Consider the following 19,738-nt stretch of genomic DNA (forward strand, 5'->3'; position numbering starts at 1 on the left):
TAATGCCATTCTCCAGTTTCACGTTGGAAGGCAGACTTCACACTGGCAGCAAGGTGGCCAGAACCAGACACAGATTTCAAGATGCAGCCACACCACGGAGACACTTTCCCCCTCACTCTGCAATAGACCCACTGCTAAGCTGCGGGAACAGGGGAGGGAAGGATGGGACATGGGGTGTTGCAGGGCTTGTTACTAAAGCGCTGCTACAAAGTGGTTGAAATCTAATTTGTGTGCAAACATTCTTTGGCAGAGAGCACCTAAATCGAGCGGCAACACACTGTCCCTGCTGATGCTGAACAAAGGTTTTGTACCCACTTGGCTGCAGATGTCAACTCCAGCCATTTCTTGTTGGCTCAGACAAAGCTTTTTTACTGCATTTATCAGGCCAGTTTTCATCCTTTGCCAGAGGGTCTGAATCCAGGTTAGTTTGAACAACTTCAAAAAAGGTTTCTGAGACTCCTCTAAATTTTGGTGGGCCAGAAAAAAACAAACAAACAAACCAACTAGATTAAAAAACCAAACACACACCAAAACAACCACCAAAAACCCAACCAAACAAACACACAAGCATATGCTGCTTTTCCGTGACAAAGATCCCATGCTGCTTGCTAGGAACAAATCCAGCAGCTAACGCAGTTCTGAGCCAAAGCACTGAGAAAAGCATTCGGTCAAATTACGAGCCCCATGGTGGATCCTACAAGCCACGTGTGTTTGATTATTTGTTGCAGCAGAACGTGATAATAACGAACCAACGGTAATTTGCATTCAAATGACACCAATTGGCAGCCCTTGTGCAGGTTGTTTCGGTAGTTGCTGTACTACAAAGGCCGGGCTGTTGGCAGCGAGGGCACGGGGCAGCTCCGCGCCCCCACCTGCAGAGCAGCACCTGCCACAGGTACAGGACCTGGATCTAAAAGTTTTCCTACCAAAGGCAGGTTGTGGCCTTTGAGCCCAACACATCCCCACCAGAAGCCCGACACCTTTGGGTCCGAAGGACACTCACAAGCTTCCATTTTAAATGCAAAGGGCATCAACAACATGTGCATGTGCCCAAAGCCATACGCACAGAGAACCCCTGACACGTGGATTTGTGTCGCGTGCACACTATCAGACTCAAATTCCCATGTCACCAAGTAACTCTTCCTGGACATAAACTGGAGTGTTTTCCTATGAGACAATGAGTGATAAGAGAAATTTTCTATCCACTCTACAACTACCTGAAAGGAGGCTGTAGCGTGGTGGGGGTTGGTCTCTTTTCCCAAGTAATGAGTGATGGGACAAGAGGAAATGGCCTCAAGTTGCATGGGGGAGGATTAGATTGGATATTATGAAAAACATCTTGACAGAACGGGTTGTGGGGCATTGGAACAGCCTGCCCAGGGAACTGGTTGAGTCACCATCCCTGGAAGGGTTTAGAAGATGCATAGATGAGGTTCTTAGGGATGTGGTTTAGAGGTGGACTTGGCAGCGTTGGGTTAATGGTTGGACTTAAAGGTCTTTTCCAACCAAAATGATTCTATGAGTGATGTCTGCATTTAGGGGGCTCTACTCCACCACCTGGCCAGCCAGTATTTGTCACAACAAACCCCTGCACTGAACTGAGTCACTGGGAGAAGCGATAACCCAGCGAGCAGCTCTGCACTGCGAGCTCCGAGACACCTCACCGTTACACGGCATAACCCCACCTTTCCTCACCTTACCACGTTTTCAGGGATGCGGATCCCTATTTTAAATGCAGTTAAACATGGAGTTAATCCTTCAGTTCTGATGCAGGTGCAGGTCAGGGTCACGGACTTGCCTGAAGGCGACGAGAAGCAGTGAGCGCAGCTCCCATCACCGGTACAGCCCAGCACAGCCACCGCTGCCACAGCTGATCGAGTGGAGCCCAAATCAGAAATTGCTACTAGAAAAGATATTTTCAGGATGGTGAGGCAAAAAGATAGATAAAAATCTTCAGTCAATGCAAAAATTTAAATGTAGAAATAATAAAGTACTCACTGTAAAAAGGCAAAGCAGAAACTGCTTGCTGCCCGGCCCCTCTCTTAAATCTTGTACCTTTTATTCCAGATAATTGGGAAAACTTTGTTCTTACTGCTGTAAAAGGAAAATAAAAAGCAAAAAAAGAAAAAGGAGAGGGAGAAAATAAAGGAAACATTGCCATGGATATAACCATGACGTTCTATCCCACTAACAGGAGTTTTACCGGTTTCACCACCTGCTCCTCAGAGGTCACCGTCACACGCGAGGCCTGAGTCACATGCAGAGAAAAGCCTGGAAGAGGATTTAACCTGCTCAATTCACACACCGGGGTTTAAACAGTGAAAATACGGAAGATGCTTTTTTAGAAGGAAAACCCCACGATCATTTGACATAGTGCATTTGGGGCTGTAATAGCTGCTTCTCCTTCTTCTGTTTAGAAAACAATACAAAGTGTGAACCTTAAGTAAAAAAAAAAACCCAAAACATCCTTTGCGCAGGAAAAATAGTGCGGAGCCGATACGGGCATCTCTCAAACCAGGGAGCAGAGCCCCAGATCCGATCCTGGCGGGCCAGCTCTGAGCCGCCCCCGCGGTGCTGAGGTGCAGTGACAGAACTTGAGCACATCCAGTTCTCTGAAATTAGTTCACATAGGCACTGATACAGATAATGTTTTCCTTTAATGGTGAATGACTTTATAATGAAGCAGAAACATATAATGTATTCCATGCAACCAACCTCATTTATTGAAAAGTCCTAATTTTATTGCCTTGTTTAGTAACATGTTTGTTCAACAAACTAATCTTTTTCATGAAGCAAAGCACAACTTTTTCTTATAAATAGTATAAATTATTTTATTTACAGAAACTTGTTACAAAACAAATAGACTATATATTTATTTTTCTTTTAAATATCCAAAGTAATTTTTCTATCCCATGACATTTGTTCATGTACTATACAGCAGCCAACACAGAGTTCAGCTGATCAGATGCTCTTGATTATGTATACAAATTATCCAACTATTCACACATTTTACACAGGAGATTGCTTTTAGAACCAGGCTCAACACCGAGCAAGATGCTTTCAAGGCCTACATTCACATTGACATTATGTAGTGCTCATTGTAAAATTACCTTTAAAACGTAAAATATCTTGCACAAAAGGTAAAAATAATTCTTTTCTGCTGGACAGTGAAACATTTAAGAATCTTTCTAAGCCCAATTCCCTCCTCCAGGACAGAATGAGTGAAAGACGAGAAAGAGATTCCTTGGCAAGAGAACTCTTACAGGAAGACAACTGCCTTAAAAATGCCATGTGGAAATCACAACTTTGTTTTTTAATGGTTTCAAGAGGTACTTACTTGGTTTTGTTTGTTTGTTTTCCTGGAATACCAGCTATTTTGGACATTTTCTAAGTGATTTCATTTACGAATACCCCCCCCGTCTCTTCCCAAAATGAGACAGTTAAATAAACTGCTGGTTGAAACCATATTTCAAACCCTTGGCGTTGTATTAAATAGGAGTTATCAATGGGGTTGTTCCAACACAAGGTATTCTAATTAAAAGATTTTACAAAAGTTACCAGCATCGTTCGCTTTCTTTTGTCAATCCATTAATTTCAGGAAATATACATATATGTGTGTGTATACACATATACACGCACACATATATTATATATAGGTGGAAAAAGCAAGCTCCAAAATTTCAACTGAACATTCAAGTCTTTTAAGGAGAAGCTGTCTAAACAGTCCAAGCTTAAAACTAGTTATATCAGGCACTTTCAGTTTTTCCGTTAGTTTTAAACCACATGAGACCCACACGGATGCGCACGCACACACACAAACACTAAAATAAAATAAAATAAAATTACAAAAAAACTGAGAAGCAGTGTGTCACTTCACTAAATGTCATCTTCCGGGAATCAGGCAACTGAGAAGCGAGGCCGGAGCGAGCGTTGGGGCCCCGATCCTGCGCTCGGGGTGCGGGGCAGAGCCCGGGCGCAGGACCCGGGCGGCGCTGGCCGTGGGTTCACTCCCAAGACGTGAAAAGGGACACGGCTTTCACAAAAACGGAGGCATCCCTTCAGTTCGCTAAAGTAGGCATGGTCAGCTATTGGCTTGGCAGTGAACCACTTCAAATTATAAAAAGGTATTTGCTTTTTCCCCACCCCCCTCTTTTTTTTTTTTTATTTTATTTTTTTAATTAATTAATAAATAAATACTAGATGATCTCAGTTGTACCAAAACTGGATATAAGAAAAAAAGACCTGTGCAAAAATACATATTTAAATATGTACAATCAATTAACAAAATATGTCTTCTGAAATAGGGATACTTCAATATTTATAATAGAACAAGAAATTCCAAAATAAAGATACAAAAGTATGTGTTTGTTTTTTTTTTTTTTTCTTGTATAATTCTTTGTTCATCATTGCAGCAATTTTTTAGGTTAAGAAAACTGCAGGAGTCATAACGAGAAGTTGGAAAGACTATAAAAACTGTATCTCTTAAATTAATACCAAAATCTGTCTAGAAACAACCCAGCCACTGCAAATTCAATTTTGCAAGGAAAATTCATTGTAAGCGTCCTTAGTTATTTACAGTTAAGAACTATGTGACAATAAAAGCTTCAGGAACAATGTTCTGCTTATAACCAAGATCTAAAACATAATATTTAAGCAGGTCTATGCTCAAGGGCAGACAGAATTTACGACGTTCTAACACTTTACACCCAATGGCTTAAAAGCACACGCCGCAGGTGGCTGCAAACACCGGCTCTGTACGAGCACAGATCAGGAATTCGCTTTGCAACATGTCTGCAGGCTACTGAAGGAGCACGAATTTGCCATTTATGCTTTCAGATCAACAGAACCTTCAAAAGAAACACAGAGGAGAGTTGGATCACAAAATCGCTAGCGCTCAATCGTGACAAGTTTATGTTTCCTTTACCTTTGTGTCTATATCAAGAGTCCAATTGCACTTGTGACTGACGCTCTCCTGAAGTGGAAGCTCTGCCCCTGGGACTTCATCAGAGCGTGGATTTCACTCCAAACGTGCAGCGCTTAATACGCTTTGATTTCTCTTTGTGGCATAGAGCTTTGGTTCCTTTTACATTAAACCAATCACAGTTCTAATAATCCTTTTAACAGGGCATCTTAATAAATACAAATCCTTCTGTTCCTGAAAAGCTGTCTATTTTTTTGTTGTTGTTTTAGTTTGCATAATAAGTGTCTCTAGTACGTTGCTTTCTCAATGGGATCTTTTCAAATTCAAAGCTAAACGTCTGCATAGAGGCTTCTTGTTGTTTTGCTGTATTAGAACGATTTTGAAGCAAGTTCAGTTTAAACTGAAAGCATCGTTAGGTAAACAACAAAGCAACTGCTACTCAGAGTGGCTTTGGATTCCCTGATGTACCACTTGCCACCAGAACCGGGCAGGCTGGGCTACGCCAACAGCTGGGCAGGCTCAGATTGTCTCTTCTCAGCAATAGCTGGTGCCCCTTTAAGGCAGAAAATAAAATACCTTTTGGGTTAGGAATTGGTTTTCCTTTCGTTTGCCTCCTTATTAAAAGTTTAGTCAGTTTTGAGACTTTACCTGATGGTTAAAAAGTAACAAAAACATCCAGACGAACCAAATCATAATACAATAAGCCCTTTAGCAGAATTCACTTTTGAGGTGTTTTGAAGCAAGAGAAAATATTTCATAAAAATTGACTGGACTATATAAAACTGTGTAAAGCCCCTTTTATTCGTAAAGCTTGGGCAGGTGGGGGACGACTGCGATGAGACTGGGACGACATCTGCACTTTACGGTGAACTCGGCTGTCAAACTGGTGTTTATTCCAGAATTTCGGAAAAGAAAAACCTTACTGAGTGGCTGAAAGCATAACATGTTAACAATTTCCTTCTACAAACAAGGCATAAAGTAACTGACTTCAGGTTTTTTAGAAAATATTTAAATACTTTAAATACTTAGTTTTAAAAGGGCTATCCAGCCTTATTTAACCAATACAGCTGTTATTTCTTTTTAAATAGCAAAGGTATACAGGTCAATAAATAACGTTCTTTGGGCATATAGTTTGAGAGGTTATTTGCCTTTGTTTGATGGGTTTGGATTTTTTAAAAAACAAAATTAAACTTTTCTTCTGCAATCAAATCTTACTCAAAGGAATAGGAAATAGGTTTTGTATCATGCAAGTATGACATTTTTACACTTGTTTTTGAGCGATGGCCTCAAACAAGTTTTTCTGGGTTTTGTTGATTTTTTTTTTTTTAAACTCCTGATAGTTTCTTATCCCAAATTACTTGCAAAAGGCTGGGCAAAACACAGACTATTTTTTGAATTGTGCTATTTTGATATTCCGTTACAGGAACATTGCTATAAAAACACTAAAGCCATATTCCCTTCTTGAGGGCTTCTTTCCATTGTGCCTCACACGTTTTTCCCCTTGTCACGGGGTCCTCTCCATTGAGGGTGTCTGTCTGGTTAGCTATCACCTACAAAAGACACCATCAGTATAAAAATAAGTCAACAGTAACGTTTATTTCCCCCCAGAAAACATTCCTTTGCCCAACCAATCTATGTCAAATAGTGGCAAGATGATGTACTCCTGTAAGTAAAATCTAACAGCTGTGTAGCAAAAGTCCAGACCACCATTAACACTGATAAGAGCAATTTTGTGGCTGAACTTCATCCAGTGTCCATTTCTAGTATATTCGCTGCTACAGACATGGCTTCAGGGAAATTCCTTGTTTTAAGTGACAGTCCAGTAGATTTCCACACCTGAGGACCATGGGAAGTTGGGAAAAGTCAAGGCATCTTGGAGTCCAGAAATCCAGATAGAGGTTTTGCTTGTAGTGAAAATGATCCAGTCCGTTTCTCACCGGGGTGCTCTCAGCTATCAGGGACGTGCCTTTGGCTTTTGAGCAAGCAAAAGGGAGAGAAGGATGAGTGAGCCAGGCTGTTATAGCACGTGCCCTTAAAAGACATTTTCTGGATGACAAGAGGATATTTTGGGGAGAATCACCAGGCACAATGCGACACCACTAGTATGTGGATGGCTTCTCTAAGACCTGGCAATTCTCAAGCTAGAGCTGTTTAAAGTTTTAATGGTTTCAGCCATTATTTCCTTCCTTAAAACTGATAATGGTTTTAGACATTATTTCCTTCCTTCATTCACTCAACATTATATTTCTCCTTTATCTAATAGTTACTATTTCAACTATGCAATGTAAATAAGTCCAAAAATAAAAGGAGAAAAAAAAACCTCACATGGCTAAATTTGTTACAGTAAACACAACACAATGATGAAAATCTTCCTCTATGGCTGAAACTGAAAATTCAAAAATCATTCTGAAAAAGCTCTTACTGACCTCTCAGCTCTCCAGGTACACAGATTTCAGGTTATTAGCACCAGAGGAAACAAAAGGTTTCTAGTTCTAAAGGTCTCTAGTTCTAAAGCTATGCTCTGAAATTCCATCTTCTGTACTCTCTTCGAGCTGTATCCAATTATTTTTGCCCCTCCAATTGATCCTCCAAGTCCATTTGAATAGTTTTATTACAAAGTCTGAGCTACTCGTTCCTAAATCCTCTGTCATCTTAACTTCAATAACCTTCCCTCCTGATACACAACTGTTCCAATGTGATTTATTTAAAAATATCCAAAAAAACAACTAAACACAAAACCCCAAACTAAATTTTAAAATGGGATTTTATGAATCCATGAGATCTGCTTCCTTTATAGCCAATCTGTTTGCTTTACTGATTATAAATGTTTCTATCTTATTTATAACATTTAATCTTGTTATTACTAAGAAGTTAGCCAATGACACCTTGGGATAATAGGCTTATTTTATCACAGTATCACAGTTCTGTTATCAGCATCATTATGTTCCACTTTGTAGAATGTTTACTACTGACACAGAAACAAGAAGTCAGGCTGAGACATACATCTCAGTTCCACAGTTGGCTGGCAACATTTACCTTTATATTTTTTATTTTTTAAAATGTGAAGACTGAATTTCATCTGAAAGCAACTCATAGGCAACATCTAAGGAACTTGGAAAGTCATATTTAAGGTTTCATAAAGTGTACATTTTTTAAAGTGTTTATAATAATCTTATGTAAATGTACTATGAAACCATTTAAAATGGACAGTGGACAAAAAAGAGAACTATCACTTGAATAGGATCTGAAATTGGCTAACTAATATTTAAGAGAACACATCTAACGTAAGCACGTGAAGAGGCATGTTCATATTGGCTTAGTTTGAGACAAAATTTCATACCTGATGAAAAAGAGAGTTGTTCATCAGTCCTTGTGTCCCTGGGATTGCACCAGTGTGTTTTGCATGAACATTGTTCATCGATGTCAATTTGGCAACTTTGTTTGATTTGCTGCTGCTGCTGCTGTTTATGCTGCTTGAACCAGGTGAGCACTTTCTTTTCTTTCCTATTAATTTGTCAAGGGAAGTATGCGAATGTGAAAAACTGCTGTGTGAATTTACAGTCAGCTCACTGGACTGATGAACAAACGGCCCTAAGGAGAGCGTGGAGTCGCTGCTGTTCATCATCACACTCATCCTCTTTATCGACTCCGCAGGGCTCCCGGTCGGAGGACCCCTCCCTGATTGCTCGTGTTTGAGGCTCACAGAGTTCGCTTTGCTCGTCATACAGTTGAGGCCAACGCTGTGGGACGAGGCTGTCACCGACGGGTGATAGGAGGTCCCAGAGCTTCCAGAGTTAACCACACAGTTTTTTCTAAAGGACTCTGTGGAATGAGAAGGTGCTAGCAGTGCGGAACTGTTTTTACGCTTCTTTCCTGAGCCGCTGCTGCTACTGACGCTGCCGGTACTGTTACAGGTGCCACTGCCAGCAGAAGATTCCTTAGGTTTAAAAGATTTGCTGGATTTAATTTTCTGAGGTTTGCTGGGCATAGGTGAAGGTACAGAGGAAAGCACTGTAGGTGTTGAAGGGGATGAAGACACTTGTCTCGATTGCATACTGCAGACAGGATCCACCGCACCCAAAGTCGCAGGATTGGCATTTAGTGTCGTTCCATGGGATGGTACCGATTTATTATTCAGAGACACACAGGAAGGAGACACCAATGCTGGCGATGACATAACCGTGGTGGGTAAGAGGAAACCTGCTGCACTGACACCGTACTGTGAAGCAGGCATTGAGTTTGTCCGATGTGGTGCACGAACTGATGCTGCGTTAGTAGACGCTGGAGGAATTTTCCTGCAGGTGAACAGGAAAACAAACAAAAACCTACATATCTTGTCCTGGTTTTGTTAAAAACAAGTTTCTCTTTCAGTGAATTTTGCCTGTCAGCTAAAGCCTTCATATTAACTGCATTTTCCTGGAGAACCAGACACATGTTTTGGTAAACCTAGCAATGGAATACGAACATATTGATAAGCATGGATGGACATCTCGCGAGAGGGGCGATGAGAAACAAGTGACCAAGAAACTGACCAACTGTGTATAACATTCCATTCACGTGAATACTTCATATAAAGTGGGAGATCACGAGGATCTCGTCCCTTTTGCCCTTTTGTCTTTGCTTTTCCCTTCTGCTTATGGCTGACATTAGAAGAGGACCTTGCTAGTCATCCCTGCGAACTGAGGCCTAGTCAGAGACTGAATCCAGCTCCGGTTGGCTGCAGAGTCTAACCCAGGACTTTGGGTGCCGGCTCTGCAGTTGCTGAGACTTTCAAGATTGGTTTTGTATATTTTGTATTATTTTCTCTATTCTTATTAGTAGCATTAGTAAAACACTGTTAATTTTTCCAACTCTCTTCTCTCTGTCCTTCTTTCCCTCCCGATCGCCTGTCCTGAGTGGGAAGGGGGGAGAGGGAGGGGCAAAAAGGGGGAAGTGGGGGGGAAGAGGGGGTTAACAATACATCTGCCAGGGTTTTATTGTCACCCCGCAATCTTAACCCTCGACAGTATCTACCGCTCTTTGGAATGATACCCAGTCTAATAAAGCTCCATTAAAGTTATTGTACCTTGAGATTGATTAACGCCAATAAGTATTTTCTTAAATTAATAGTTACTTGTTGCAAAAACAAAGCATAGACTATTAACCTTTGTTTCAATTAATCCGAACCAAGATTACCGTTCTTTAACTATAATCACAGGCTTCACATGTTTCTACAAATACCAAGAACTCTTTCACTTCTACTCACTTCCACATCTGTGAATTCAGATGCTTCTCGAACATGAAGTCAAGTGCACATCGCATATGGTTCCATCGCTTGTCGAACACGTAATAACCTCTTCCAATTTGCCGACTACCAAATGTGCAAAACTGAAAAGACAGATTTTCATTGGTGCTTTCTACTTTCAGTAACAACTCTCTGAATAACAATGCAGTTGTTTACAAATAAATAATCGCTAAATGAATATGCTTTTACATGTTTAAATCAAGGATAGAAAAACATAAACTATCATTTTTATTTCTGTGGTATAACAACTATTTTAAATTTTTGGCAGTGGTATATTGGTATGATTTTTTTCCCATCCAAGACTCCCTTATGACCAAAAGCGAGGGTCAAATTTGAATGCCCCTGATTAAACAGGGAAAGACAATGTGTTTCTGTATGTGTATAAAAACATAATACGTATATGTAACATCCGCTTCAGAGGACCTATCAGCTGTCTGCTTGTAGTCTGCTTAAAAAAACAAAAAGGAGATAATTTGATATATAGGTTAGGCAATAAAGCTTGTGCTTTTAGTTAGACTAACTAGCTTCTGTCAATATTTAAATATTAAAACAACACATTACTGCTACCTCTACTGCGGTGACTGGCACTTCAAGTAAAAAAATGTGTGTGTGAGAGGGAAAGTCCAACAACAAAATCTCACCCAAAAGACCCTGCTGACATGTCCTTATTGCAAAACCACAGCCCTTTAGAGCAGTTACCAATTTCATCTTCAGTATTTTGGCATTTTGATTTTTGCATTAGTGAGGTCCCAACATGTTTCTTTAGCACATTTACTTCACAACTACAGTTAAGTCTCCACTGCCTACTAGCCAACAAAATAATTTTCTTAAAATGAAGAAAAGAAACAAACAAAAATCATATGCCCAATAGCAACCCACTCTTAAAACCGCCAAGTAATGTGTTTACAAGTTCAGAGCCAGTCAGAGAGCAAAGTCAACTTTAACTCAAAACGTACAGCAGCTGGTTGAGGATGATGACCTGAATAATGACAATCCAGTTTTTCAACAGGCTCTTCTTTTTCATCACATTCTCCCTCATCGCTGGATAACCGAGGTGCTGGCTCAGCTGCAGGCAAGGGAGGGTGCGGGGACTCATGGACAGAAGGAGACTCGCTGGGGACATTTCCACCGTGCTGGGCTGGACAGCCTGGAGGCCTGGGCAGGGCGAGCAGGAAAGATGTTAGTGAACTATGTCTAGGTAAAAATTCCAAGCTGACGTGCTTTTTGTTACTGACAGCAGGAAATCCTCACAAACAGATTTCTGATATTTTCCACAGTCTCGCATCACACCTACTGAGAGGAAGCACAGAAGGTACGATACCTCTGGCAAAGCAGCTTTGCCTTCGTTGCTGAATCACTTTCATTGATGCAACTCAGCTTTTACTGTTTCAAACACCAAACCCTTCTTGTATGAGTTACAGCTCAGCATCTAATTGCTAATTGCAGACAGTCAGCAAGCCTAGAGCAAAAATATTGCCCCGTCCAACAGATCCATATCACTCTTTCAAAATCCACCTGAGGAAGCTACCAGTATTAATTCCAGACCATTAGACTGGCAGATTTTCCTTACCTTGGAAGACTGGGGGGGTGAGGTTTGGGTTTATTAGGTAATAAAGGCTTTGACTCTGTAAGAGTAACTCCATGAGAATTTTGGTGCAGCTCCTGGGAAGTTTTCGTAGGTGATGGATGTGGTTCCCTGAGAGGGGGCATCTGCTGATGATGATCCGAATGTCGAAGAAGTTCCTTTTCCCTGGTTTTGCTTTTGTGCTCAGCTAATAACACATCAAATCGTTTTCTTCGACCCTGTACAGCCCTCCGCTGGGTTAAGGAATGTGTCTGCAAAACCATGAATAAATCATTAATCCTACGCTATTAGATTTGTGGAAATTAAACAAGCAAAACATGTATCTAGAGCTCTAGAGCAGAGAAAATTATCACACCTGTGGTTTAGTAAAGAGGAGGAAGAATGACTTAGAAAACAAACTTTAAAATTGCTCTGTAGGTTCCTATATCCCTGTCTGACACAAAAATAACAAAAAACAGTAACTGAGTAAAAGGCTTCTTTCAAAATACTTTTAAAAAATAAACTGCTAAAGCTCTTATATAAGGTTAAGACTAGAATTGAAAACTCTTTTTACATCAAGATTTTAATTGCCAACATGGTATCAAAAAACATTTCTCTCATCCCAGTGGATAACCAGGAGTACTAAATATTTACTTTCATTTACAAAAATATTTAACACGTCTCCCATTAAAAGTCTGGTTTTAAAGATGAAAAATACTTATAAAAATACTTTGCTTTCTTCTATGTACTAATACATTCCTTGAAAACTAATGTAATCGAATAGATATTAAGGAATGCAAAAAAATCAGCAGAATCCACAGTCAGACAGAACTCAAAGCTCTTTGAGGGTTCTGAATGCTACACATAGTAAAATGTATGTGTGTATATAGGGCACAAACTCTAGACAAAGTGAAATAGATGTAGGTTATTTTTCTGAATTGTTAAAGTCACAGCAATACCCTTTTTTCATATGGCATAAAAGGTTTGATTAGGTTCATTTTAATAGGTAAAAATTACATCACATAATCCAGACACAAACAGTGATTTCGAAAATATTTTATAAGTAGGCATAAGGAATAGCTGAGAAATGTTTTTACTTTTTCTCTTTTACACTCTCATCTAGCTCTCTTGTAAAATCTTGAAGTTTCTCCCTCCTCTATTAGCAAACCAATTGCCTCCCCCCTGTAATTCCAAAAGGGCAACATGTTCAAGTTCAGTTCCTCTGGGTCATTAGTACCAGCTTCATTTACCTTTGTTCTGTAGGTGGTTTATTTGCCGGATGCTTCCCCTACTGACAGTTTAGCCACTTTGCAGGAAAATAGCTAAATATTACACAATTGCAGGGGATCTGATTTCTGGTTCCTTGGGACTAAGCAACATCCCTCTGTCCACCAAGATTTAAGCCAGCGAACATATTTTATCTGACTGAAGGTTTTCACAGATGAGAGGAGTAGCCTGATTTATTCAACTTCTGCATAAACAAATAATACTTTTTATGCTTATGAGGAATTTTTAAGTTCATGATCTATGACCCAAAGGTTATCCCTAAAAAGAACATGCTGGCCCCCTGCTACCTATAGGTGGAGTAACATTATTTGTCCCATGTCAACATCTGTGTTTAAAGGGTTTATACAAAACTACAAATCTCCGGGTTACTTTACTAAATACGTTTTTGAGCAAATAATGAAACAAACTTTGAAAAAATTCCTCCTTGGTTCTGGGAAACACGTTTGAACAGGTACCATTTACAGGTAATTACTGACAGCAAGAAAAAATGGTAGTTTTCTGTCATATTTCTCTAAGATATTGAACAAAAACTTCACACAATCTTATTCTGATGAAGATATCCCACCTTGCATGTCAAAGACCTAGTACAAGGTTTCCTGGTTTCCACATCAATGACACCACAGTATATATCAGGATCAAATTCTCTCTCTGTCAAAGGTACACAGAATTGAGAAGTTATCAAAAGACATTTTGATACACTAAAATTAATTTTTGTTATAAAAACTAACCATAGCAGAAACTGCTTTCAAATGTAACATAGGCAAACATACAAGTAAAAAATGCACAATAAAATTGTACAAACACAATTTTCTATACTCTCAGCAAGTTTATGGTGTGCTGGAATACAGATTTCAAGTCTACAAACAGAATGGAGAAATTCGCAGCTGTAGGGACCCCAAAGGAGGAGCAGATCCTGCACGTTAGGATTAGAGGTCACCATCAATATAAACTGTGACAAACAAATGGTGTTTTTTTTGTTGTTAGTTTAGATGTTAAGAACTTTTCTACCATTCTATTAACACTCAAAGTTATTGTGTTTAAAAAGTGTAAAGGGCAGACTGGGTTTATATTTTTGAGTTTATGAGGTGCTAGTTGTTCCAGTTCTATGTACATTTGGACCTTCCATATAGAAAGAGTGAAAAGAAAAGCTTTAAAGATAATAGAAGAGCTTAATGTTACAACTGTCAGACCTTTGAGGTTTCTGAAAGCAATAGCTATACTTAAATTTGCTCGTGTGCTTTAAGAGTACGTCAAGTTATAGACTGAAATTCTAATATGTAAAACGTACCTAAATACAAGTTACGGTGTTATAAAAGTGTTCAATTTAGTTCTAAAGCTTATTTCTATATATTCTATATATGCATTTTTATATATACACTAAAAAGAGGAATATAGCAAATAACAATTAAAACCAATTACCTGACAATCTTTTATGTAAAAATTTCCTATTATTTGTATTTTCTTCAGGTTTCTTTTCCAAAAATGGAGGCACAGAGAGAAGACCTTTACCATTCAGTATCTGTCCAGGGGAAGGCAAGGGTGGCTTTGGTATTGAGGGACAATTAAGGCCAGTCTTTATTGAGGAACTCACAGTAGTAGAACAAGTTGGACCAACAGCAGCTTTCAGTTGGGCACCATCTATCTTTGGATGAATCTTTTCCACTTTGACAGATGGAGTCATACTATTATTTATGAAAAATAAAGGGAGTGAAATGGAAAATTATTGTAATAAATTTTTAAAGAATATTTCAAACGTTATTACTCAACAGTACTCTGATCTATTCACCATGCAAACATAGACCTTCCTCCTTTATTCCCAGGTGCTTTTGTATTTGTTGGTTTGGGGTTTTTTTTGTTTTGTTTCATTGCTGTTGTTTTTTCCCCATATTTTTTGTTATGTCCATAATATCTTCTGTCCTCTTTTCCCCATTTCCTTTTAAATATTTCAGTGAGTCATCAGGGACTTCAGAAACTGTTATTTGGATTCACAAATACAGCGCATCACCAAAGCAACTATATCCAGTGAGAAATGACCCATTCTGTGCAGAACTGATAATATAATTTACTGTCAATCTCACATTTGCAGGTCAAAAATGACCTGAATCAGAGCTAAAACTCCCTTATGATCAAAGTATGCAGATTAGATCAAATAATTAAGAGCCCCTAGTATAATGACCTTTATTTTTAGTGATTTAAGATGCAGCTTTGCAAGAGTTCATGTTCAACATAACCATGAGTATTACCTACAATCTTAGACTAGACTGCTGAAAATGATCTGGAGGAGTTAAATGTGATTATTTCTTAAACCAAAACGCCTCTGAAACAAAAAGAAATTCTGCTGATGCAGCAGTGTCTATGAAAGTAATAACATTTAATTCTTTGTCAAAATGTGTACTCACATTTTATCATGGGGAACTTTGCTATGCTGTACCGGATGCATTAACTTGTTGTTTCCGCTGATCTGCAGCTTGTCTTTGGGTGATTTCAACAACTTGGAATTTGATGATGATGCACTAGTACCTCCACTGGATGAACGATTGCTCCCACTTCCACTGCTACCTTTGTTTTTTGAAGGGAGAGATGAAATGAGGGAAAATACTGAAGAAGATGGAGGAGTCAAAGGCGGCTTGCTAGAGGAGCTGTGTCTTCTTTCTGAAAAGGAGGAAAAGGGGTTTTAAGCACCCATACAGAAACAATTTATAAATACTTCATCTTGCCATTTACTCCATTAGCATTTTTCCTTTATTGGCTTGGGAGAGCACAGAGGATTCAAGCCTCACTGGAATCCATCAAGCTCCTTCCATTGCAGGTGCCCAGCCAGTTACCAGAGTCTCTTTTAACCTGGGGAGCTAAATTCCTCAGCTGCTAAAGCTTCACTTCTAATAACACACCTCACTCTCTATCCAACTTAAAGAACAAGAAAGTGAGAATCAAACCTAGACCTCAGACACACAGAGCAAAGAGACCCCTATCCTCAGGCCAAGCAAGCTTAAATATCGTATTTCCTGAAAGGATAACAATTATCTGTAAGTATGTCTCCTAACAGGCAAAATTATATTGGAGCCAACACTTCAACTTCCACTTCATGACAACCTTCTGGTATGATCTACTAGAGCTTCAGTGTGGACCACCCTCGAGAACAGCAGCTCACGTATTGACCTGCATTGTTTTCTGGCCTGTTGTGTGTTTTTTTGTTTTGTTTTCCTCTTACTAATTCTATTTAGGAACAACATCAAGAGCAGCAACAAGTATTATTCTAAAAAAGAAAAAAAAAAACAACACAAAAACTCAACAACTGAACATTTGAATTGAGAGTGTCAGGTTCCATCAATGAATGTGTTGGAAAAAAATTAATTAACATGAAACCATTAACATTAATATATTGCTAGCATCAATTAGTTAAAATAGTGTAGAATATAAAGGTAGTTCTTTGGAACAATGAATTCTAGTCACAAACAACCTGACCGCTTCAGGGAGTACCCAGCTCTGCCTACACGTGGACACATTAGTTGACCATTTGCTCCACTGATACTTGAACACCTGTGATTCCTGGATGATCTGTGTAATCCAGCATCCATTTAAGAGACATGTCTAGTAATCAAGTATATGTAAACCACAGATCTAAGAGAGAACCAAGAATTAACAGGTCCATCAGAGGAGTGGAAAGGCATCTTCTCGCCAGCAGTAACACCTCTTTCTCAGCCAAGTATTGTTAAATGTGCCCAAATCTGGCACCAGTCGATCCCAGGATCAGCTTACAGATTTTGAAGTAAGTTTACTTAAACTGTGAAAGAAGCAGGTTACTCAAAGTTACAACAACTACTGCCAAGAGTGGAAGTCAAGCCCAGTGCAACTTGTATGGATGTAATGCCCTGGCAAATGTAAATTAATACATCCGCCTTCTGCTCATACAACCTATTTTCCCCCAGTTCAAGCTACAGCAACCATTTGCCACTCAGATGGTGACCAGCCTGGACAACATTGGTAGCTGGAAGCCACCAAACAGCCCCGCACCACTGTGGTCAGGCTCATTGCCAGCTCCTGCAAGTAGGATGGGAAGAGCAATAATTTGGGGAGAAAAGTCAAACTGCTCTGGCAGTGCAAGAGAGAGACACAGGAGTCTGACACCTGGCAGAGGTGGGGAAGCAGCATTTTAAATACATTAATTAGCTGAGGGGAAAAAGAAAAAAAAAACACAGAACAAACAAACAAAAAACACACAAAAAGCCCCAAACATAGAGCTTAGACCAGGAAACTCCAGTTAAGAAATGATCTCTGCGACTGAACCAAACGATGTTCCTCTGTTTAACTGGAAAATGGATGCAAACTACCTAACAAACCTTCAGCAAAAGAGTCATCACTTCTTAATTAGTATTTACGAAAAAGCTTTGAGAGGTCAGGTGAAATACGCAACAGAAACACGTAACAAACGCAGCAATTAATCAACCATCGCAAGAAACGACTGCTTTAAAATTACAGTATTTAGGACGACTAGTTATCTGCAATGTAGAAAATCATCTATTTAGTTTTCTACAACCAGATGCTGCTGAAGAGTTTGGAAGTGAAGTATGTTAGCGTATTTATGTGCTAGTAAATGGCTGTGCCTCTATTAGGGCATTCTGCTTATTGCCAAATGTCTTTTTACAGCAATGGCAAGAATCCCCGAGCAGCTCTGATAAGCTGCTATTTGAGGGCCATTAGTGCCGCGATGCTACACCCTGTGCGATGACTCTGCGAGATAATGAGACAAATTGCTCAATACCCTTCCACCTTCTGTATATTTAGAAAATTCAAAGTCCAAGTTCTTATCACAGTTAAAATAATCTCTAATAAAACAGTGGATGACTAACACAATCTTCCGGAGGTGCTTTTTTTTTTAAGGAAGACAGGGTGTTACTTCCTTGGAGAAAACCTGGCAGGTGAGAAGAGAAAGGGATTAGAATACGACTGAATACCTACTCGCATCCCATCACTAGGAATAAAGTAGACAAAATATTAATCTCAGCTATTAATCCAAACACTTATTTTCTGGCAACTTTAACAGGCGCTGCTCTGGCACTAACCTGAGATGTTATGGATTACTATTTGCAGGAAGGTTTCGCAGCACTAGTCTCAAACAAGTGAGTTAATATGAAAAGAAAGTGTTTGAGACTGCTGCTAATAGAGAAGAAAAATAGAGAATTAAGGCTGATGACACCCCAATATTACAGCCTACCTGTCACAGAGGATTTCCGTTCTACAGACAGACATATGATTTGGAACACACACACAAAAGTCAAATGAGCTTTTTCTAGAATTTTGGGAAAATTTCTGGAAGAAATATTATAACACTAGGTCTGTGAAATCTTCGCTTATTCTGTAAATAACCACAACTTGCATAGTTTATCAACAAAATGACAAGACTTTGCAGTTAATTCATCATAACTCGCCTGGACCTGTTTTGACTTACATAGGAGCACAGGTAGGGCTGTTACTAGGATTTGCTTATATTTAATGTTTCAGTCTTTGTATAAAATTCCTATTTTTAAGTGAAGTTTGCTTTGTAAACCATCTGAAGACTATTGATGTCTCGTCTTACTGGAGAAAGCTAATATTATTTTTGAAACAAGGCATGTTTAAAGAATGGCACACTTGACCTAATGAATGTACTTACTGACAGACTGACAGTCTTTTAATGGAAAAATTACTACACAAACTCTCACTGAATAATCAAGACCACCATGCTTATTATGCTAAGCATATTATAATGATAAATTCTACTAATCATCTGCCAATCTAATACGGTTCCCATTTGTCATTAACTCTGACTCAGCCTGAAAACATTTTAAAACATAATTATCTCCAGGTGTTTGGTTTTCAAACTGTTTTTGTCCCTTTTTTTTTAATGTCATGATTACTTCTACAACACAAAGTGATACTTCAAATACTGTGTCTGTGTAACACGGTTTGAAGCCTAAAATTTGGGGGGAGGATTTTTTTGTTTGGTTTGTGGGGCAGCGTTGTTTGGTTTTTGTCTCATTTTTTAAATACCAGAAAGACATAAGTTTTGGCTTCTTGATCCCCGTAGCATTCAGTAGAATCTGACCTAAAATGAAAGTTGGGTTCAACACTAAACTTTAACAGATAAACTCTGTCTTTGCATTTCTAGAACATCTTTGTGGCGTGAAGGAGAAGGGCTGGAAAGAACAAGGGAAGGGAAGGGAAAAGAGGCGTCATCCCAGCAAGGGATGGCTCTGCTCGGTCACTGGCTATCTGTTAAATATCAACATACACACACACACACACACACACACACACACACACACACACATATATATATATATATATGTGTATTTCCTACTAACCACACACTGATTTCTGACAAAATGTAAAGAAAGTGACCTGGAAGGGGAAGAAGAAGTAAAAAAAGGGGGAATGAAAACAAAAGGAAATCTTACCATGTTTAGCTACTACTTCAAATCCTTCTATCAATATGTAAACACTTGGACTTTGATTTATGATCTTATATCTATGTTAAAATTATAGATCCTTTGCTATAGAAAAATATTCTGTTTTTCATGAAATGCTACTTTCTTGGCTGTATGCTTAACAAAACAAACAAGCAAAGTAACAATACTCTTAATTTTTTTTTTCAAAATGTTCCTCCCAGGTCTACACTTAGTTCCCAAAATTGACAATTTGT

At 39.1% G+C, this 19,738-nt stretch overlaps 1 protein-coding gene across 4 annotated transcripts in view; it reads right to left on the reverse strand.

Moving 5' to 3' along the window:
* Positions 1-2,649: 2,649 nt before the first annotated feature.
* The window catches only part of ATXN7 (ataxin 7), an 88,883-nt gene continuing 71,794 nt past the window's right edge, over positions 2,650-19,738 (reverse strand). For all 4 annotated transcript variants that reach the window (XM_082059695.1, XM_082059697.1, XM_082059694.1 and 1 more), the window contains 8 exons: positions 15,456-15,708; positions 14,476-14,738; positions 13,622-13,704; positions 11,776-12,041; positions 11,162-11,360; positions 10,167-10,288; positions 8,262-9,216; positions 2,650-6,893 (listed from right to left, as the gene is read on the reverse strand). In XM_082059695.1, coding sequence (XP_081915821.1) covers positions 6,876-6,893; positions 8,262-9,216; positions 10,167-10,288; positions 11,162-11,360; positions 11,776-12,041; positions 13,622-13,704; positions 14,476-14,738; positions 15,456-15,708 — 2,159 coding nt within the window. In that variant the 3' untranslated portion in view covers positions 2,650-6,875. The remainder of the gene's footprint in view (positions 6,894-8,261; positions 9,217-10,166; positions 10,289-11,161; positions 11,361-11,775; positions 12,042-13,621; positions 13,705-14,475; positions 14,739-15,455; positions 15,709-19,738) is intronic.

This window comes from Streptopelia decaocto, assembly GCF_964273445.1.
Source record: "Streptopelia decaocto genome assembly, chromosome: 8".
Lineage (NCBI taxonomy): Eukaryota > Metazoa > Chordata > Aves > Columbiformes > Columbidae > Streptopelia > Streptopelia decaocto.